A 23,514-nucleotide genomic window follows, 5' to 3' on the forward strand; every position below is an offset into this window, starting at 1 on the left:
AGTTGAATTCACCAGGCGGTGCGCACATTTCATAGGTCCTGGGGAGAACACTGCATTTATTATTATTATTATTATTATTATTATATATTAAAAGTATAAGGAGATTATAATGAAAGTGTTGCAGTGTGTTATGGATCACTAGAATAAATTGCATGTGAGGTTGTTGAGGCATGGTTTGAAAATTTCAAAATGTAATTGGATGGTTACTTTTGGCAACCAATATACACTTTCTTGCATCATTTAGCCATTATAATATTAATACTAGTAGATTCTCTGTTGAAAATTAGGGAATATACTCTTAAAAACTTATTGATATTACTCTCTTTTGTAAAGTACACCTAATTCTGTTTTTACACGATAGATGCGTTCCTGAAAAATACGTGTAAAAAAAGACATTGTATTTATGGAAGAAAAGAAGATTGGTTCCGGATCTAAAAAATTAGTAAAAATAATTTTAAAAAAAAAAACACATAAAAATATTCGTATTAAGCTTATTATTTTATTTCAACAAAATACACATGTAATAATATGTAACGAAAATGTATTGAAGTAAATTTGTATGCATATGAAATGAAAAAAATTCTTCATTAACAAAAAAAATCTGTTTTACACATAACAAGATTTTATTCATTTTCACTTTCTGATAATAAACGGCGCATACGTTTGCGTACGACTGGAATATCACTGCCATCACTAGGAATGTTGTGGACATCGTCTTCTTCCTCTATTAATGAAATTCTTTCTGTGACCTCTTCAGCAAAATCAGCACGAGTCTCCTCTGGTGCTGATGTTTCACCGGTTTTACGAACGAATTCAGTTATTAATCGTTGTGTTCGTGTTTTGGTTAGGCCGTTATATAATTCTCTGCAAGAGGCTGTCAACAACTTCAGTTCACGTTGAAACTTCCCAGGGCGTTCCTCATTAGGGTCATGTTTGACAAAATGATTACCTAATTTTCTGGCCAGTTCCAGACCTTTTATTAAATCTGCATTTAGAACAGGATCATTTTCTTTATTATCACTACGTTCTGTGGGATAAGGAGTCCCAAGGACAAGCTCTAATATTTCATCTTCGCTTAGGGCTTTGTCGGTTAACAATTCATCAATATCTTCAAACGACAGATCATCGAATCCTTCTCCACCAATTTTGCGTGCCATTGTAATGATGTTGGGGAATTCGGTCGTATTAGGGATGATGGGATCTTTGCTTTTTACACATTGTGGCCAAACCGCTTTCCAACACGCATTTAAAGTTGCTGGTTTTAAGTCAGTTAATGCTAATCCAACTTGATTGATACAATCTAATTGAGAATTTCTTCCACACATCAATGACTGCTAGTGTTTCATCATTCAGTTTGTCCAAAACGTGTTGGAATGTTCGTTTTACGTAGTATGTTTTAATTGTCGCAATTATACCTTGGTCTAGCGATTGTATCAAAGATGTAGTATTAGGTGGCAGAAATAAAATTTGTACGTTTGGGTGTTTCAAGACAGGATGACCAGGTGCATTGTCAAGAATCAGAAGAACTTTAAATTTGAGACCTTTCAAATTCATATAAAGTCTGACTTCTGGGACGAAACATTTGTTGAACCATTCTGTAAAGATAGCAGTGGTCACCCAGGCCTTCTTGTTTGCCATCCAGTGAACAGGCAGTTTATTGATATCTACACCTTTCATTGAACGTGGGTTTAGGGCTCGATTTACCAGCATACAATCTCCTGAAGCGTTGAAGGAAAATAATAAGGTCACACGATCCTTAGCTACCTTAAAACCACCAGCAGTTTTCTGCGATTTGGCTACATACGTTCTGTTCGGCATTCGTTTCCAGAAGAAACCAGTTTCATCTGCATTCCACACTTGATCAGGAGTGTATCTTCCATCTTCAATAATTTTTGCAAATTCTTGCGGGAATACTTTAGCAGCCGATTCATCTGCAGATGCAGTTTCACCTTTAATTTTTATATTATGAAGAGCATTCCTTTTAAGAAACCCTGTCATCTAATCTGTACTCGCAGAAAATTCATACTTTCTGTTTTAACTGAGATGAAGTGCTTGGCTCCTTTACTTTAATCTGTCTGTAAATTCTTAGTGCGGTTTGCTTGATGGCATTTCCATCTACTGGTACTCTTTTTTGTGACTGATCTTCTATCCATATTACCAGAGCCTTTTCCATTTTTTTCTTGACAATATCTCTTGTATATGATGATGAATTAACACTTACTTTTGTTCCAGAACATACTGACTTCCTAATTGCAGCTTCATTTTTCTTAATAGTTCTTACGGTAGCTTCATGTACCCCAAAATGCTTTCCTACAGACGTAGCCCCTTGTCCAGTTGCAAGACGATCTAAAATTTTAATTTTAAGTTCCAAAGAAATCGCTTTCCTTTTCATTTTGGTAATAGGCGAATTATTCGACATTATATAAGGGCTACTGAAAAATATCTCAGTTATAATTAATAAAAAAAAGGTATGAAAAATTTGTAAACTTGCAGTTTATTGACTATCGGCGGAATTAATAAATTTCTATGTGCACAAATTTCACTAAAGGTTCTTTCTTGAAATAGAGCTTACCACTACATGTATTCCGAAGATACAATGCACGAATACCGTAGATGTGCACCAGATTCAATAAAAACGTTGATGATTCATAGATACCTAGATACCTAAAAACGTTGATGATTCATAGATACATTGGTAAACAAAAGCACGAGTTTCAAAATGCACACACTAGCTGTTATCCAATCTATTGGTGCGTGTAAAAAAAAAAATGATACTAATATGCCACAAAGGGGCTTAGAGGGGAACAGGTATCCTGTGTGTTATCAGACACTCAGCCTAAAACACTGATGGATCCAAAATCTCTCTATTACAGAAGATTTAGGAGAAGTCCGGTTGGCCTGCCTCCCTAAAATCCACTCATGCACACCTTCTCGATGGTAAGCCCTGTTACGTCACTTAGGTGGCAACGAACGTGTAGAGTGGTTCTCTTCAAGATGCCTGGTCAGTGTGAAGAGGAAAAGACCAAACCCTCCAGCATGAGAGCACAACAATACAAATGGCCCTCAGTCCCCAGCAGCTTTCACTCTCCCTCTTACGGCAGCGAGAGGATCAGACTGGAAGTAGAGGGTGCTAAGAATCTCTGGGTACGACCAGGCTGCCATGCACGGAAACTGAACTTGGCCTGTTATAACGTACGATCACTCATCGGTGAAGACAGGATATTAGAGCTGGAAAAGGAATGAGAAAATGTGAATTGGAATATCATCGGTTTGGCTGAAACAATGAATCACTTATAAGTTTATCAAGTGGACATCTGCTGTACACCAATGGAAACAGTGAAAGGAGTGAAGGTGGAGTTGGGTTTCTGGTCCATAAAGATTTTAAAAACAACATTTTGGAATTCAAAAGTACATCACCAAGGGTGTCAAAGCTAATATTCAAGATTTCTAAGAGGTACAAGCTAAAGATTATAATGATTTATGCACCAACATCGAGCCATGATGATAAAGAGGTTGAAGAAATGTACACCGAAATTGAGTCTTCTAGATGAGCAGAAAACCCACTACACTATTATTATGGGGGACTTCAATGCTAAGGTTAGAAAAAGGTAAAACAGCGCAGAAAGAGGAACTATAGGAAATTTTGGAATTGGTGAAAGAAATAAAAGAGGTGAAAGACTTGTGGAATTTGCAGAATCTCAAGGACTGTCAGTAATGAACACTTTTTTCAAGAAAAGGGTGAACAGAAATTGGACATGGAAAATCCAAATGGATTAACAACTAATGAAATCGACTTCATCCTCACTAACAGAAGATATATTGTGAATGATGTTACCGTCCTGAATAAGGTAAATGTTGGAAGTGATCACAGAATGATAAGATGTACACTTGATATAGAAGTAGGAAGACGACAAATGAAGAATAACAAAAACACTGACAAGGAGAAAATTGAGTATACTGAGTTATGCAAAGCCATTAGAAAGAGACTCAGAGAGGACATAAGAAGATTTAACACAAGAAAAGTAGAACAAACATTAAGAGAAAAACAAAGGACTTAAATCAGCACCCATGAGCAGTAATACAGAAAGACAAATGAAACTGAAGAATAGCGATGGTGTACTTATAAGCAGCAGAGAAGGCATAATTCAAATAACAGAAGACTACTATAGAGAATTATACAAGGAGCAAGGGAATGATACCAGCAGCGGGGAGGATGGATTGCAAAGTAGCAACACATACGACATACCCGATATCCTTCCTGATGAGGTAGAACAAGCATTGAAGAAAATGAAGAATCGGAAAGCCCCAGGGGAAGATAAAGTTACTGTAGAGTTGTTAAAATTGGGAGGAAGAGACATAACACAAAAACTGGCAAGGCTCTTCACAAAGTGCATTAGAAAAGGTGTGACACCTAAGCAGTGGAATAATGCAATCATAGTTTTGCTGCATAAGAAAGGAGATAAATCAGAAATTGGAAATTATAGACCAATTAGCTTGTTATCCCACATCTACAAGTTGTTCACAAGGGCCATTACTAACAGATTAGGTAGAATACTTGATGAGAATCAACCGAAAGAGCAAGCTGGCTTTAGGACAGGATTCTCAACTATGGATCACCTCCATGTAATATCACAGCTAATGGAGAAAGCAAATGAATATAAAACACCATTATGCCTGGCATTTGTGGATTATGAAAAGGCATTTGACTCCATACAGCATAAGGCAATGTTTTGGGCACTGGAAAGACAAGGCATAGATACCCCATATGTTATGATTTTGAAGAAAATATATGAGAGTGCTACCTCCTCTTTAGACTAGACAAAGACAGTAGCAAATTTAAAATTGAGAAAGGAGTTCGACAAGGAGACAATATCTCCGAAGCTGTTTACTGCTGCCCTTGAGGAAGCTTTCAGAAGATTAGACTGGTCACAGAAAGGAGTCAATGTGAACGGAGAGTACCTAAACCATTTACGATTTGCAGATGACATTGTGGTTATAAGCCACGATCTCAAAGAATTAGAGGAAAATCTTAATCAGTTATGCACAGTTAGTAAGGATTTTGGACTAAAGATGAATATGGCTAAAACAAAAGTAATGATGAACAAGTATGCCATGGAAAGGGAAATAATGATTGAAGGAGCAGTAATTGAAAAGGTGGAGTCATATACTTATCTGGGACAAGTTATTAGCTGTAATAATGATAAATGGCTGGAAGTCAAGAGAAGAATAAATTTTGGATGGATAGCATTCAGGAAATATAGTCACATACTGAAGAGCAATATCCCAGTTTGTCTGAAACGTAAAATAATGAACCAATGTATACTCCCCACCATGACTTATGGAAGTGAAACTTGGGCACTCACCAAAAGAATGGAAGAGAAGCTGAGAACTACACAGCGAAGAATGGAACGAATTATATTGGGAATCACTGTTAGATAAGAAGAGAAACACATGGATTAGGCAGCAAACTCAAGTAAAGGACATTCTTATCAAAACTAAAGAACTAAAATGGTCTTGGGCAGGACACATAGCTCGAAGTTATGATGACAGATGGACTAAGAAAATAACAGAATGGTACCCAAGAGGAGCTAGAAGAAAACCTGGAAGACAAAGGCGGAGATGGATAGATGAAATTCATGAGTTTTTGGGTAGTAAATGGATGGCCAGTGGTCAAAACAGAAGGAACTGGAAAGTTGCTGGAGAGGCCTTCATCCTGCAGTGGATTGAAAATGGCTGATGATAATGATGATGATGCCACAAATAAAAAAAATTTTTTTAGAATTTAGGCAAAAAAACATTCATAGAAATCGTGTTAAATCAAAATGACTCGCGTAAAAAGAGAATGATATTTATTTTGAATTCGTGTTAAATCAAATTCGTGCAAAAACAGAATTAGGTGTATTAGCAACCAAGGTGAAATCTTGATAAGATGATTGTCACTCAAATAGAAGTTGACCAGGAAGATGTAGAGAGGAGTCATGAAAATGTAAACAGTATGTGAAATTTGCCAATCCTTTGTAGAGGTTTGCTTACATACTTCTTGATCGTACATTGATCTCTGCCTGATGATATTTTCTTACAAGTGCATCTAGAGTTGAGGGTAAACTTCAGTATGGAAGGACTTGCCACAACTAACAGAATTATTTAAAAACATCTGCTGGAATCAACCATAGTACAGGTTATACTATTTTCGTGGGACATTTTGGGAATTGCAGTCTCTGGTGGTAAAGAAGTGTTTTCCTCTTTGTAGTAATCATTGCAGATATTGAAGTATTATGGATCACTAGAATAAATTGCATGTGAGGTTGTTGAGGCACAGTTCGAAAAGTTCAAAATTGAATTGGATGGTTACTTTTTGGCAACCGAGAAAGTACAAGTGATTGAGATGTTTGTTTGTTTTTTTTTTTTTTTTTTTTTTTTTTAACATCAATGAAAATAACCTGCTGAATCGTACCATTCTTCATCATCCAGGCCAAGAAAAGTTCAACAGGACAAAGTAAAATATAACAAATGGCTATTGCTGCTTAAATTTATTTGAGTGTTCTCTGCATTCAATGGGGTCCACAGGCTGAGACAATTAATAGAAAATATGTTTAATTTCTGATGAAATTTTTGACACTTACATTAGAAAAAACTGCTGGTTTTTTTTGTAATGCTTTGCAAGGTGTTGCAAAGGGGATCTTTTACTCTACCCTGCTTAGATCAGATCATGATCTTCACATGATCTGATCTAAGCAGGATCAGATCACATGATCTTCATTAGCATTCTTTCCATGTTTTTTTTTTTTTTTTTTTTTAAATCCAAGTGCAAAAGATATTAGAACCTATAATACCTAATACCATTTGTGGGTTAAAGATTGAACAGACAAGATATTTGCTGTTATTATACTTGAATTTCTGCAGATTTAAATTTTCAGAAAATACATGTGAAACAAGGTTGTTCCAGAAAACAAAAATATCAGGGATAAATGAGGAAGAGGAAAAGTTGGGTCTGTGTGGTTAAAGTTATTATTAATAATGGCGATGATACAGCTGATGCTGTATAAGCAATACCATCCTTCCTCAATTTGAATTTGTCCCTTAATGTGCATAACCTGATGAAGAATCCCATCAGCATTGAGCTTGCTCAATCCATTCAAAGCCTTAAGCACGTCAATCAGATCACCTCACATGTACCTAGGCTCCAGATGCTGCAATTTGCAGAACTGAAGCCTTTCGTGGTAAGACCACCCCTTTGTTCTAATAAATCTCTTTCCAACAGCTTTACATCCTTCCTAAAATGAGGCCTCCAGACCTCTCTATATATTACTCAAGTTGTAGCCTGGCCATTGCCATATACAAAGGGATAATTACTTCTTATCCCTGCTAGCAAAATTCCTGTATATCATTGACAAAATGCCAAGTGATTGACATTGCTCAGATAAAAAATGCCACTGCTCAGATAACTTCATATCTGACTCCACAATTTCTTCCCCCCCCCCCCCCCGGTCTTTTTCATTTTTTACTACCAGTGTGAGTGTAGTACCACATAGTCAGTACTTTACTTTTGTGTTACTTTTGCATTTGTCAAGATTAAACTTTAGTTGCCATTTCTCAGCCCATCTGCCTAACTTTTCTAGATCCTGTTGCAGTGACTGCTGTCTTAAACCAACCGGACAACCTTTGGACTTGGAAATTAAACCTGATATGCCTTCAATATCATTAATAAGTATAGAAAACAACAATGAGCCTAGCACCGATTCCTGGGGACTTTTTGCTTATAACATTAGTCCATAAAGAGTAGTGTCCATTGATAACCTCTGTCTTCTTCCCTTCAACCATCCTTTTATCCATAGCAGTAACCTGCTACACTTAATGGCACACTGTTCCAGTTTGTACAGCAGTCTTTTATGTACGGCAGTATCAAAAGTTTTCCTGAAATCCAAGAATGATATATGATGTCACACATTTGGAGAGTGATTGGATAATGGTGTTCAGACTAATATGGAAGAATTACAATTCTAATTCACAATGCCTGTCTATGCATTCATAGAAACTAAACATGTATGAGACAGACTGGAGAAACTGAGTGGTGGATCATTATTTAACCTGACTGCTCTTTTTTGACTGGAGTTTAAAAGCCTGAAAGCAGTTTTGGTGAAACTGCCACAGATGTGGAAACAAAATTCCATGTTAGGACAGATTTGAGATTTGTACAGCATGAATAGTTATTTAGAATGAAATTAATACTAATAATGAAAGAGAAAACCTGTTTTTTTTTTTTTTTTTCTTCTTTTGGGTTTTTTTTTTTATGCAGAGTGATTATATGTGATTCCTAGTAGAGAAATGTTATCTTGTCTACAAATCTGTTTCATCAAGTGCAGATTCAGTGTTGGTTTTTTTTTTTTTTTTTTTTTTGTTGGAAAATGATTGAAGCTAATTAAGGTTTCTTCACCCCAATGGAAAATTACCTAGTGATCAGCATTTCAGGAATTAGTGGTGGATATTTGAAAAGTTGCAGCTGTTTGTGCAGGGCAAGATTTCTTAAACTGAAAGATGGAATATGGTGTGCTGTCATTGGCACAACTATGGGTAGGATTTCCAGTCAGTAGAAGAAGGTAATAAATATGCAAGGGAGGAAAGAGAAAGAACCTTGGGAAACACCAACATTAATGGAGAAGTTAAGAGAGAGCACAGTCTACTGATATGCAGTGAATGTTCAGGTTGACAGTGGGATACCCAGTGGCCAGAAGCAGTCAGCCTCCGATAAAGTGGACACTTGTTTAATCATCTTGTTATGTCAAGCACAATCAAAGGCCTTAAAAATGTTAAGAGCAACTGTTCAGTTTCACTAAATGTTTCCATCAAATTGTCCATAGATGAGTAAAATAATCTAGTATATCATCTGTGGATTGACACTGACAGAATTCAATCTATATTGGAATTCATTGATCAGATTGAGGCTTCAAGATAGCTTGAGAGTTGGCAGTAAGTTTTCCTTCATCATGGAAATTTGCATGGAAATGCCAGTGAAATAAAAAAAAAAAAAAAAAAAGTCTAAAAAGGAGACAAAAAATAGGAGCAGGCTCAGGAAAATAAGATTTTAGAACAAGTGGAGAAATTTCATCAGGACCTGGAATTTTTTTGGTAATAAGATTGCTCAGAATTCTAACATTCTCTTGGAAAGCCATCAGTCATTTTTATCTTTAGCCTGACCATGCAGTAAAACTATCCATACATAATAGAGGTAGGATTCTTTTTCCTTCTCATTGTTACTTCTAAATAATAACTTGCCCTGTCCAAGTCTCAAATCTGCCTTACTATGGAATATTCCACCTGCATCTGGATTGGTTCACCCAAAACCTCTCTAGCTACTTAACTCCATTCAAAATAGGGATGACATCCCTATTTTGAATGGAGACATCTTACAAAGTCTCTCTGCTCTGTCTTGTAGATATTCAGTTTCTGCTTCATGCCTTTTCTATAGATATTTCCATGGGCAGTATTCTTCAGAATTGGAACCTGTAATTCCCCCCCCCCATCGTCTTCCACACCAATCCAAACACTCACTACTCTCAGTCAGAATTAACTTTTACTCTTCCTTATCTCTCCCTTCTACTCCTGTTTATTTGGGGCAACCTGGGCTATACAATTTTTTCTAGGGTGGATGGGGTGGTTTTTTTTTTTTTTTTTTTTTGCTAATACTTTTTAATCTTGCTTTCTTGCATCATTTGCCACTACTGATGGATTTACAGTCAAACAACATAAACTACAAAATTGTATTTTTTTAGTTTTACTTTATGCAAATAACAATGCATATCATGTCATAGAGCTGTATCGCAATGATTAGTACTTTCGGTTAGCTTGGGCCATAAGCACATCTCCGGTAAACCACGGAAATGTCAAATGACTTTTTCTTGGTTAACTACAGAAACATTAACTCCTTATTGAATGTCTGGAAAGACTGTCCAACACACCTTTATTTACCTATAGCAGAATGTTGTAATCTGCAGTGTTATACAATGACATGATTTTATTTTATGGACTTTTTTGACAGTTTGGCTGATTTAGGCAGTCTTGCATGAGAGTTATGGATTTTCCTCTGAAATTTGGTTAATTTTTCATCCAGCAAAAGCCAGCAACCAACCAACCAAAGAATACATTCAGTTATAGACATGGTATGCCAATGCCTTAGTTGTTGTGGCACTTGGAACACCTAATCAGTGCTTGTTTTCCAAACCCAAGTAACAGTCAAACCCACACTTATTGAATGTTCTCGCCATTCAAGTAAATATAATGCCAGCTTTAATTCTCTGTTCACTTTGCAGAAACCATTAATTTTACTCACACTATTGTTACATAGTAGTAGTGACATGTGATGCAAGAAAGCAAGTGTATGAGTTTATGCAGCATCAGCCAAAAAAAAAAAAAAAAATCACACCATTCCCGCCAAATGCCTGTCCAGTTCCTCCTTAAATTTATTTAAACTATCAACTTCCACAATGACAGATGGAAGTTTGTTCCAACAATTAACCACTTGCTGGCTAAAGGCAAATTTCCACACATCTATTCAACATCTGTCTTTTCTTAATTTGAATTTATGCCCCCTTTGGTTCGTAATCTGAACAGGTGAAAGGATCCCATCAGAATTCAGTGGGCTCAACCCATTAAAGGCCTTATACACCTCAGATCAGATCACCGTGCAGGTGCCTATTCTCCAGCCACTGCAAATTCATTTCCCTCACCAATCCTGTTGCCCTTCTCTGTACACGCTCAAACAAATCTACATTTTTCCTAAAATGAGACCTCCAGACCCACATGCAGTACTCAAGGCGTGGCCTGACCATTGCCTTATACAGAGGGACAATCACCTCCTTTTCCCTGCTAGCAAAATTGCAATTTATCATTGACAAAACCCCATGACCTGCCTGGCAGCCTGTCTGCATTGCTCAGTAAACTTCATATCTGACTGCACAATTACTCCCATGTCTTTTTCATTTTCTACCACCTTAAGTGTAGTACCACACAAGTGGTACATTTCTATAGGGTTACTTCTACCCATATGCAGTACTTTGCATTTGTCGAGGTTAAACTTCAGTTGCCACTTCTTAGCCCATCTGCCCAAATTATCTAGATCCTGTTGCAGTAGCACCCTGCCATTACTGTCATTAACAACCCTGCCAACCTTTTTATCATCTGCAAACTTCGACACTAAGCTTGATATACCTTCATCAATATCATTGATAAATATACAAAACAACAGAGGACCCAATACCCTGTGGGACTCCACTAATAACATTAGTCCACTAAGAGCAGCACCCATTAATTACCACCCTCTGTCTTCTCCCACTCAAACATCCTTTTATCCATTGTAGCAACTTACTCTTAATACCGTTCTGCTACAATTTGTACAATAGTCTTCCATGCGCAACAGTGAAAAGCTTTACTGAAATCCAAATATATGATATCAAAATTATTTTTTGCATCCAGTTCCTTTGCAACCACATCATAATATCCTATCAAATTTGTCAGACAAGACTTTCCCTTAACAAACCCATGCTGTGTCTGAATTATTGCTGCAGTCTTGTCTAGATGATCCTGCAATGCATCTTTAACCAGCGATTCCATTATTTTACCTGGAACAGAGTTAAACTAACTGGTTTTTAATTACTTGTGTCGCCCTTCGATCTCCCTTTGTGAATTGGGGATACATTTGCACATCTCCAGCCTGTCGGGAACTCCCCCAAGTCCAAGGATGCTCTCATAGTTATGGCTAAGGGTTTGCATAGTTGCTTTGCCACCTCCTTTAATATAACTGGATAGATCCCATCCATCCCAGGTGTCTTTCTGATGTTTAACTTCTACAATTTCTCCTCCACTTTGCTCTCAGATTTTACAAAATCATTTAAGCACCCTGCTACAATTTGATAACCTTCTGCCATTTTCAAACCTTAATATCTCCTCATTTCTATATGTAGATGCAAAATACTCATTCAGTTTGTTTGCTATCTGAGCAGGATCATCAACAGTCAAACCATCGATATCAAGTGGACCAATCAGATTCATCCCCTTCCTTTTAGAGTTTATATAAGTAAAGAAATCCTTGCTGTTTTTCTTAGCATCTTTTGCCAAAGATTTCTCGTAATCTGCCTTCGCCTTCCTAACCTCCTTTGTGATCTGATTACAGACTAGCTTATATCTGCCATAGGCTTCTGAGTCGCTTGATGAATCTCATTAGTTCATTTGATAACCATTTAGACCTAAACCTTGAGCAATATTTCTTAATAGGTATGAAACTTTTAGTAGCGTCCACGATTAATTCCTTGAATCCTTCCCGCTTAGAATTTACTGTTGGTAACATCGTCAGTTGAGACCACTGTACTCACCTTTACGGAAGCAAAAACCCTTTCCTTTAGCCCTGATGGTAATTATATCTCTAAATAATTCCTACATCAGTACACTGATCACTGCCACCTAGTGGTTCCTTTATCTGCAAATTCTTAATACACGAATGATCACTGCTGATAACCAGAGCAAGAGTATTACCCTCTCTGGTTGCCTCTTCAACATGCTGCTGCAGAAAACAATCATCCAATAAATACACAAAATTCTTACTAGTGTGTGAGTGACCAACCCACAAGTTCCAGTCAATATCTGGGAAGTTAAAATCTCCCATTATAAGACATTGATTTACGAGCCCACTATATTTCTCTGTACAATTGTTCATTGTACCCATACGAGTCATTAGGCCTATAACACACTCCAACTCTTATTTTTGCTTTCGCAGTGCTTATCTCACACCAAACTGACTCAACAGTGCACTGTTCATCTATATCAACTGGATGCTCTGCTTTTGATTTTGTTTTTCTTAATTAACAGTATAACACCTCCCCCCTTCCTATCCTTTCTGTACACATCGTATTCCCCAAATTCCAGTTCTGCATTCCTTATATCTGTGTGACACCACGTCTCTGCTATCCCAACAATATCTGCCTTTGATGTCTTGAATTATCTGAACTTGCGATTCAAAACCAGTGAAATCATTTACCAAGTGGGGCAGTGATTTCTAGCCAAGATGCAGATATATTTTCGATCATATTTAAAGGGGTAAAAAATAAGTTTGAAAAACTGTCATGTCATCTTTTCAGGATGGAATTAAGAATACTGAACACTGTTGCACATTGCAGCTGACTGCCTGAAAGGAGCTATTGTCACATGTGCATGGTAGACAGAGTTGGCACCGCAGCATATATGTACCGTATCCTGAAAAAGGCCTCTGAGGTTGGGAAAATTCATATTTTAGCATTAAATCAGCTCACACACCAACCATAAGAATAAGTATTTACTGTAACTAAAATATTTACATATTAAAATAAAATAAAATAACTATTTACAAAAACTGCTATTATATTAAATTAAATTATATACATGTAAAAACATTAAAACTGTGATAAAATCCTTAAGATAAAATACACTAAAATAAACCGGATTAAAAGCGATAAAAACAATAAAAGTCTCTGGAGCTTTCGGAAGCATCGGTCTGAACTGGAAGCGGAAATAGCTCGGGAACGTGTTAAGCAGAACCGTTCATCTGTACTTAGGATGATAGTTTCAAACAGAGGATGCATACGCATACCTCTGTCCCTATTCATAATATTGTGGTCGGATGAACAGATTCGTAGGCTCTCAAGCCATTTACGGTTCCAGAACCCATGCGCTCGATCCACGATAACCGCATCCCCTGTGGAAATTTGATGCTGCTTCTCCCAAAAATGTTCGGCCACAGCAGACTTATTGTAATCAGCGGTTTTTATAGCATTTGCATGCTCCCCCAGACGATCCTTGAGCCGTCGTTTTGTCTCGCCCACATGACATTCCCCACAATCCAGGCATTTTATCCTGTATACTACTCCACTACTCAGGTCCTTTGCTATTGGGTCTTTTACCTGAGACAACACTGTGTGCAACCTCCGTCCGGGAAGCTGCAGACAGCGTGTTTTATAACCCCGCAAAACTCTAGCGAGATGCTCAGTAACGCCCGGATAGTAAGGAATGTATGCGGTAGCCACAGAAACAAACGGTTCCTGACGGTTAGACTGTATTCCTCTACTAAATCTGTCTATGATCCTCTGGGGGTATCCGCATTTTCTAAGGTCTAATTTCACATCCTTTGTCCTCAGAGGTGGTGCAGTGTGACCCTGCTTTATCTAGTAGAGCTTTCACTACACTATTCTTATGCTGCCCAGCTTGTGCTGAACTATAATGGGTGTACTGGCCTCTGCACATAGGTTTTTTAAACACAGAAGTTTTGAGCCTAGGGCCTACCCTAGAGACCAGTATATCCAAGAAAGGAAATTGTATAAATTGGGAGAAGCTATTAAGCCAATGGAGTGCATCATCAACATACCTTTTCCATTTCTTTATGGGAAACTGATATCCACTAAAAACCCTGTCCTCTAACTCCTCCATGGCCAGATTGGCCACGATGGCGCTAATAGGGATCCCATGGCTGTACCGTGAACCTGTTTGTACATAACACCTTGGTACACCATAGTGGTGCTGGCCAGACAAAGTTCCACACCCGAACAAATATCCTCTACATTTAAAAGCGATCTATTACTCAAAGAGACATCATTACTCAAAGATTTTCTAACACAGTATATTCAATGTTTAATTGGAATGCATGTGAATAGTGACACCACATCAAAAGAAATCATGCTCTCGTTTTCATTTATAATCAAATCTTTCACAAATTCTTTACTGTCTTTTATGACATAGTTGGACTGGCCCACTATAGGCAAAATCAATTTAGCCAAATACCCTGACAAAGAATATGTGGGGCTTCCTATAAATGATACAATAGGTCTGAGTGGGACTTCTGTCTTATGAGTATAGCAAAGGACCTGTATATAATTTAATTTAATATAATAGCAGTATTTTGTAAATAGTTATTTTAATTTATTTTTATATGTAAATATTTTAGTTACAGTAAATACTTATTCTTATGTTTGGTGTGTGAGCTGATTTAATGCTAAAATATGTGTACCGTACTTAGGGTACAACAATGCAGCATATATGTATAGTACTTGTCTAGACTATCGAATGAGTTTTAATATGTACAGTAAATTTTTGACTTAAACTTAATTGAAGCCCGTGCTGTTTGAAGCCGTGCTAAGCAGAGTATTGCTGTGTGTGTGTGTGTGTGTGTAGTTATTATAGTAAAAGTATAATATGTAATATATAGATACTGAATATGTATATAAACATAACAGTATACAGCAGGCCATAAGGCCAAAATAACTTATAAAGACTAAGATAGCCTGTATAGGTCTACAATGCCATACCTTGGAAATAAACATATAATTAGTAATAATATATAATACACTAATGATTATGTAGCTAATATATATATATAAAAAATTATAATTATACATATATTTGAATAACGTTTGAAATAATTGGAAAATTAATCTTTCATAATAAAAATAAAATAAAAAGGTAAAGCAAACATCAGAGGCAGCAAAAAGCCATATTCCTCTACATGATGCTTGAAATAAAATAATGCCAGCAGCATGGCAAGAGAGAAGAGCGAAAATAGTCAAAATTAAACATAACGATCAAACTAACAGGGAGGGAAGAGAGGGGGTAACAAGAGTAAAAATATTGCAGTAGAAACTCTAAGATAATTTATAACATCTAAATAATATCGGTGTTTAAATACACCATAGATAACTCTTAATAAACTACAAAGTAGTTGTTGTAGGCATCATTTGCTCTTTCTCATATTGTGCTCTGCCTTCACGACGAGTTGCCATGATATTGCACTACTTCGAATAAGTAACTCTTCACTATCGATCGGCCAATAGCCGTGAAACAGTGCTGTCTGGGTGGTGGTACTCAACTGAGAATAAGTAACAATAGCCTTCTCTATTAGTGAAGAGTTACTTATTCGAAGTAGTGCAATATCATGGCAACTCGTCGTGAAGGCAGAGCACAATATGAGAAAGAGCAAATGATGCCTACAACAACTACTTTGTAGTTTATTAATAGTTATCTATGGTGTATTTAAACACCGATATTATATAGATACCAAACTCTTAAAGTATTATGCCTTGTGCATTTATTTATTTTAAATAACATCTAAATGTATGGATAATAAAGTAATTCCATTAAATTTCGAATGCCAAATAAATAGAAATTTAACGGTGCCCCCTCTGACGGGCACCAAGTCCAAATTTATGTGAAATATCACCAACAGAGATGTAAAGCATTACAATAAAATAAACCAAAAATAGACTGACCATTATGCCCCATCTCAACAGAAGACCAATAATGGTCAGGGAATCGCTGCATTTCAATCGCTAGACAAATCGCCACAAAGGCAAGTCGGTCGAAAGATCAGTCCGCCACCTGATTCCCAAATCAAACCGCCAATGCAGAGGACTTGAATAGCGGTGGTCCTGATGCAGCAAAAATTAAAAATAGAACAGATACGAGCACTCCAATGCAAAAAGTAATCTTAAAAGTAATCACTGACAAAAAGTAATCTTAACCAGATTATATAGATGAATAATGAAAGTGCTGCCATCCATAGTTCATTATTCGTCTATATAATCTGGTTAAGATTACTTTTTGTCAGTGGTGTGGCTTTGCATTGGAGTGCTCGTATCTGTTCTATTTTTAATTTTCGCTGCATCAGGACCTCCGCTATTCAAGTCGTCTGCATGCGCAGTTCGATCTGGGGATGTGGCGGACTGATCTTTCGATCGAAATGCAGCGATTCGCTGACCATTATTGGCCATGTGGTTCTCTTTTGGGGTAGTACATAATGGTCAGTCAATTTTTGGTTTATTTTTGCTTTATTTTATTGTAGTGGTTTACTCTTGGTGATATTTCACATAAATTTGGACTTGGTGCCCGTCAGAGGGGCACCATTAAATTTCTATTTAATTGGCATTCGGAATTTAATGGATTATTATTTTATTATCCTTACATTTGATGTTCTAAATTATCTTAGTTTCTGCTGCAATATTTTTACTGTTGTTACCCCTCTCTTCCCTCCCTGTTGGTTTGATCGTTATGTTTAATTTTGACTATTTTCGCTCTTCTCTCTTGCCATGCTGTTGGCATTATTAATTCTTATTCTAATTTATTTTTATCATTATATGTGTGTGTGTGTATATATATATATATATACACACACACACACACACACACACACACACACATTGAATCTGTACCTGTTATTGCAAAGTTAACACAATGTGAGTGTTCTAAGTTCCATGAATTTACTTTTTAGGTGTTAGCTGACATGGATGACAGTCTTCTAGCCCTTCTGCCAACTGATCTTGCATCTGAAGCTCATGCCTTGCGACGAGAGTTGGAAGCACGTCATCGACAGATGCAGGAGCGATTTCTTTCTTCGCATGCTGGTACTGCCCTCTCCCGTATTCTGCGTTCTGCAGGTAGATCCCTTGGCTACAGAGGATGATTGGACAGGAAGTATTTCCAAGCTGTGATGTAGTGTCTGGACTTCAAATTTTAAATTGCAGTTTTATATTGGCTGTGGAACGATTCCTGTTCAAAAAAAAGTACCTCTGTAGCCGTACCGTGTTGAAATTTTTGTTTTCCTTTATTTTTGATTTTGTTTATTGCTTATGTTATTCTAAATTTATACTTTACTTTTATTTTTAATTAGGTGGGTTTTTTTTTGTTTGTTTTTTTTTTTTTTTTTTTTGTTTGTTTTTTTTCCCTTCTATTTGAATTGATTTTCCTCATTACAACTTATTTTTAGTTCTGTGAACTGTGCTTTTCTGCAGCTGACATTTTTCCTTGTGTGTGTGTGTATATCATATTCAGTTATAAAAAATCATACTTGACATTATACTTTGTTATAGTTTACATTTTTTGCTTGTGCATATATATATATATGTGTGAATTTTTAAAAAATTGTACTTGACATTATCCAATAATAATAGATTTTTGGCACCATTTTACATCATATGTTACTGAAAACTATACTGTTGCTTTTTCTTTTTTATTTATTTTTGTAATCATATAATATGAAAAGTGACTGGAAATTGAAGTTTATTGGTTTAAGAAATGGTTAGTTATATCTTCAAATAGGCCTGTGAGGTTGGGGGAATTCATATTCACAAGTAATTAAATTTATACACCAACTGTGTTGTATTAAAATAATAATTTAAAACTGCAAAATAAATGTACATAACATAGATATTTATAATTAAAACTATTTACAATAAAATAATACAAATAAAATAAGAGTGATAAAAGTATTATAAAACATTAAAATAAAAGACTTAAAATACCAGTATTTTATACGAAGCTTTCAGAGGCATCCGCCTCCTTCCTCAACAGTGTACTGTTGCGAAAGGAGGCAGATGCCTCTGAAAGCTTCAGTATCTGGTATTTTAAGTCTTATTTTAATGTATTTTAACGTTTTATAATACTTTTATCACTCTTATTTTATTTTATTGTAAATAGTTTTAATTATAAATATCTATGTTATGTACATTTATTTTGCAGTATTAAATTATTATTTTAGTACAACATGGTTGGTGTATCAATTTAATTGCTTGTGAATAGAAATGGTTAGTGTTATTGTTATATGTGAAAACAGATAGAAATCTGACATAGAAGTCAGGTACAAATGGTAATGAATATAGAGAAAGAAAATGACATTATGAATTTTTAAAAAATTCACACGTGCAGACAGGATGTCCATGACTTCTTTATATCATACTTCTGTGGATGATTTCTGAGGTAATTTGGTTTAAAAAAATGTAGCATCTATCCATATGCACATATAGACATTTATGAAAGCCAGTGCACAAATACCATGCGAGCTATCCAATACTTGTTTCTGTATCAAAACCGAAGTAACTGTTGTTCATTTCCAATGAATAACAGTTACCAAGTGTGTGGGGTGTGGTTTGATTTTCACTTTAATTATTCCAGAACTACAGACCATGAATTCAAATTACAATGGAGGAGAAGTTTATACTGGATTGTAGGAAGTTTTCTTTTAGCCAACAAGTTGTTAATTATTGGAATAAGTTGCCTCTATAGGTGGTTGAGGCTGACAGTTTGGGAAATTTCAAAGCTCAATTGGAATATGAGTTGTGTCTAAGAATAATGAGACTGGTGCTATAAAAGTTTTTATTAACAACTAAACTACAAATCAACATTATCACCTTCAAAATTGTTCCCTTGAGGGAGGGGGGGTGCATACACCGCCGGAGACCTTGCTCCCACTCCTGGTAGCAGTGCTGGAAGTTGTAGACTGAAAGTGCCTTCAGCTGGTCTCTCGCAACCTTTTGGATGTTGTCCACAGTTCCAGAATGACGACCTTTGAGGTGGAATTTGAGCTTGGGGAAAAGGAAGAAATCGCAGTATGGGGCTGCAGAACCACTGGAATACCTTTCTGGTCAAAAATTTGGTCACAGGGAGCATTGTGATGCAGCATTCAATAGTCTGCAATCTCCAGGTGGACACGATTAACCCTTTTTCTCACTCTTTCAAGGACCTCACAATAGTACTGTTGATTAACTGTTTGTCCCTGAGGCACAAATTCCTTGACTGTCGAAAAAACAAATTAGCATGGGTTTTATTTTCGATTTGCTCATTCTTTCTTTTTCAGGTGCGGTGAGTTGCTCATGTGCCATTCCAAACTTTGTCGTTTTGTTTCAGGATCATACTTGAAAATCCACGCTTCATCACCTGTTATGACTTGTTTGAAAAAAAAAATTTGTCATTTTCGATGCATTCAAGAAGGTCCAGGCTCACTTTCCTTCGGTTTTCCTTTTGTTCATTGGTGAGGTTTTTTGGAGCCAGCTTTGCACAAATTTTCCGATTGCCCAATTCCTAGGTCAAAATGTCATGAGCGGTTTGGTGATTCAAATTCAACTCACTACCGGTCATTCTGACTGTCAAATGTCGATCAGACCTCACAAGAGGCCTTGCTTTGGTCTCATTTTCGTCAGTTTTTGATGTGCAAGGTCTTCCAGAACAAGACTTATCTTCCACACTCTCATGGCCATCCAAAAATGCTTTACCACCTAAAAACCTGTGCCCTTGATAGAGCATGCTCTCCATGAGCCCGTTTTAATTTTTCGTTAAGTTTAACGCAAAATTTGATCGCGCAACCTTGCTCAAAATTTTATTTTTCCATTTTCGTAACGCGTCACTACCCACACTTACACAACTCGCTGTCAAGTCAGACGTGTTAACGCTATCGAGTTGAAACTTGCACTGAACATCAAGTAAGAATGTGTCTTGGTTGATGTCGGAGGCATGGTGTTGCCAGTTTAAGACGTGTTCAGTCTCATTACTTTTTAGACACCTCGTAGATATCTACGAGGTGTAATCACCTGTATATGACTCCTTCCACGAGGAAGGAGTCATATATAGGTGATTTATATATTTGTATATGCAGTGGCGGAGGTCTGCAGGAAAGTTACTTTATTTAAGGTGATGCAGGAAAACTGTATCACCTTAAAAAAAAAGTAACATTTTTAGCAAAACTTATAAGATATTGTTTGATTAAAGTCATTTTGTTTGTTTCAAAGCAAAGGTATTGCGTCAGATAACACTTCTGTCGCATCATACAGCAATTGCATGGTGTTCCATCAGCTGTTTCTATAAATATAGTGTTGGAAGAGTATACATGCTCATTAGTATCCCGTTTTGTGAAGGTGTAAGCATGGCTCCATGTATTCAGTTGACACCAAGAAAAAAAAGTGTAGCTGTTGCTCTGTCCCAGGAAGGGCTTTCTATGTGTGCTATTGCTGATAAAATAGGCTGCCACCATTCAACAGTATCCTGGGTGCTGAAATTAAAGCAAGAAACCGGTGATGAGAAGAGAATGCCTGGATCAGGCCATAAGAGTGATTACACCTTCCCAAGATCAATATTTGAAACGGCTGTGCCTTTGTAATCGCCATGCTAGTGCTCCTGATCTAAAACTGGACTTTGAGATGGCCTCTAGTATTGAAACAAGTGCAAGAACTATCCAAAGATGGCTTTCGGAATGTGGGCTGCATGCTTATCAGCCCTTTGTTGACCCAACAAATGAGGAAGAACCGACTTGCTTAGGCTAAAAGTCATGTTTCTTGGACAAAAGAGCAGTGAGGCACCGTCATCTTTTCTGATGATTCGAAATTCAACCGGCAATGGCTCGGATGGGAAGCGATATGTCAGAAGATAAAAATTGGAGGAATGCCATCCTGACTGCATAAAAGACTATAAAGTTCCCCACTGCGGATGTATAACAACCAAAAGTCTCGGGGCGAATTGTTTATTAACAAAACGGTGAATACAGAAACCTACACTGCTATCTTGGAGGAGTGCCTGAAACCCGTTATTATGGCTCACCACATAGAGATGTCCAAAACTCCATTTTTCAACAGGACTCAGCACTTTGCCACACCAAGCAAAATTGGTAAGCTATTTAGATTTAATGATGAGTCTTTCTTATCTCACAAGGCTTAAAACATACTTACACCAATGTTTTCCCTTGTTTTTCTCCCTTAAAGTGCAGTCATACCTCAGAAATGCTGGCATTAGTGTTGGACTGACTCGGCAACAGTCCAGAAGGTACTATGATTTCATAGTACCTTCTGGTACTATGAAATTGGGCATCCATATACAAAGGGTACTAGGAAAGTTTTGCAATACAGCTTTGTTTATTTAATTTTTTCAAAGTAATTTCCTCTACATTCAATACACCTCTCCATCCTCCGAAACCAATCTTTAAACCAGTTCTGGCAAGTTTCACTAGGGAGTAAAGCACACTCATTGTCCCAAGCCCGTAGAAGGTCCTCATCACTGGAAAACCGCCGCCCTTTTAGCTTCATTTTCACATGCGGGAACAGTGCAAAGTCGCAGGGAGCAAGGTCTGGACTGTAGGGAAGGTGCTCGAGAAGTTTCAGTCCTGTCGTGGTCAAATATTCGGTGCAGGCTTTGGCGCAGTGAGCTTTAGCATTATCGTGATGGAGGTACCAGGTGTCCATTCTTGACTTTGGCCGCAGGTTCTTCATAGATCCAATGACTTTAGGCAGGCATTGTTCAGTATACCACTTAGCTGTGACTGTCTTCCGCATCAACTGACTGAAGAGCAGATGACACGACGTGTGACTTGGTGCCGGGAGATGTTAAAAAAGTTTGATAAGGGACAATCTCGGTATGTGAACAACATCGTGACAGGTGACGAGACTTGGCTGTACTATTACGATCTGCCGACCAAGGGTCAAAACGAAGTTTGGGTCTTTGATGATGACGACACACCCGTAATTGTCAGAAAATCCAGATCTGTAAAGAAGAAAATGATAGCTGTATTTTTCAAATCGAGTGGAATTGTGGAACGTGTCGTTTTGGACACGCAGAAGACAGTCACAGCTAAGTGGTATACTGAACAATGCCTGCCTAAAGTCATTGGATCTATGAAGAACCTGCGGCCAAATTCAAGAATGGACACTTGGTACCTCCATCACGATAATGCTCCAGGTCACCGCGCCAAAGCCTGCACCGAATATTTGACCACGATAGGACTGAAACTTCTCGAGCACCCTCCCTACAGTCCAGACCTTGCTCCCTGCGACTTTGCACTGTTCCCGCATGTGAAAATGAAGCTAAAAGGGAGGCGGTTTTCCAGTGATGAGGACCTTCTATGGGCTTGGGACAACGAGTGTGCTTCACTCCCTAGTGAAACTTGGCAGAACTGGTTTAAAGATTGGTTTCGGAGTATGGAGAGGTGTATTGAATGTAGAGGAAATTATTTTGAAAAAATTAAATAAACAAAGCTGTATTGCAAAACTTTCCTAGTACCCTTTGTATATAATAGTATTAATAAAATGAGCGTAATTGTAGCAAACAGGAAGATAACATTAATTATGGATCAGGGATACTGCATAAGCAGAGACATACCCTACAGCCATAATGTATATATATATATATATTTATGGTATGAAGAAAGTGTGAAGAAAATATTTTGTTTAATCCTATTGAATCTATGGTATATGCGAGAAGTGAATTCAACAAAATGGATAAGAAATGTAGCAATATATGGTAAGATGAAGTGACCAAGTAAGATATGAAAAAGTGACCAAAATAAGACTACATTGCAGTGTTTTTCACAATTTCAGTGTCTTCGTCAGCGATCATCCACCGAAATTATGAGGAAGACGGCAATGTACTTGCTTCTGTTTCCAACATGTTCTGTATGCTATGGTGCATGTGTGCTGTAGACACATGTTACGCACTAAATTTGAAATTTTGCTGCTAGAATAAGGTCTAATAAGTTGTGCCAATAAATGTAATTATAATAATTATTATTAGTAGGGAATACAAATCGTGGATGACCTTATAGAAGCATGCAAAAGAATTGAAAATCTAAAGTAATGATTTCGAAATGTATGAATAGGCAAGAAGAAAGGAACTTGCCGTTCCCTTGTAAGACTGACAATGAACAGGATGGCGACGTGCCAGTATATATATAGATTCACTAATGGTTCCTGG

At 37.1% G+C, this 23,514-nt stretch overlaps 1 protein-coding gene across 6 annotated transcripts in view; it reads left to right on the plus strand.

Moving 5' to 3' along the window:
• Nucleotides 1-23,514, plus strand: part of HUWE1 (HECT, UBA and WWE domain containing E3 ubiquitin protein ligase 1) — a 1,105,343-nt gene that overhangs the window by 897,136 nt on the left and 184,693 nt on the right. For 5 of the 6 annotated variants that reach the window (XM_090389849.1, XM_090389845.1, XM_090389851.1 and 2 more), the window contains one exon: nucleotides 17,279-17,444. In XM_090389849.1, coding sequence (XP_090245975.1) covers nucleotides 17,279-17,444 — 166 coding nt within the window. The remainder of the gene's footprint in view (nucleotides 1-17,278; nucleotides 17,445-23,514) is intronic. The other variant, XM_090389850.1, reaches the window with a different exon arrangement.

The sequence above is a fragment of the Mastigoproctus giganteus genome, chromosome 2 (assembly GCF_048544385.1).
Source record: "Mastigoproctus giganteus isolate SK-2022 chromosome 2, ASM4854438v1, whole genome shotgun sequence".
Lineage (NCBI taxonomy): Eukaryota > Metazoa > Arthropoda > Arachnida > Uropygi > Thelyphonidae > Mastigoproctus > Mastigoproctus giganteus.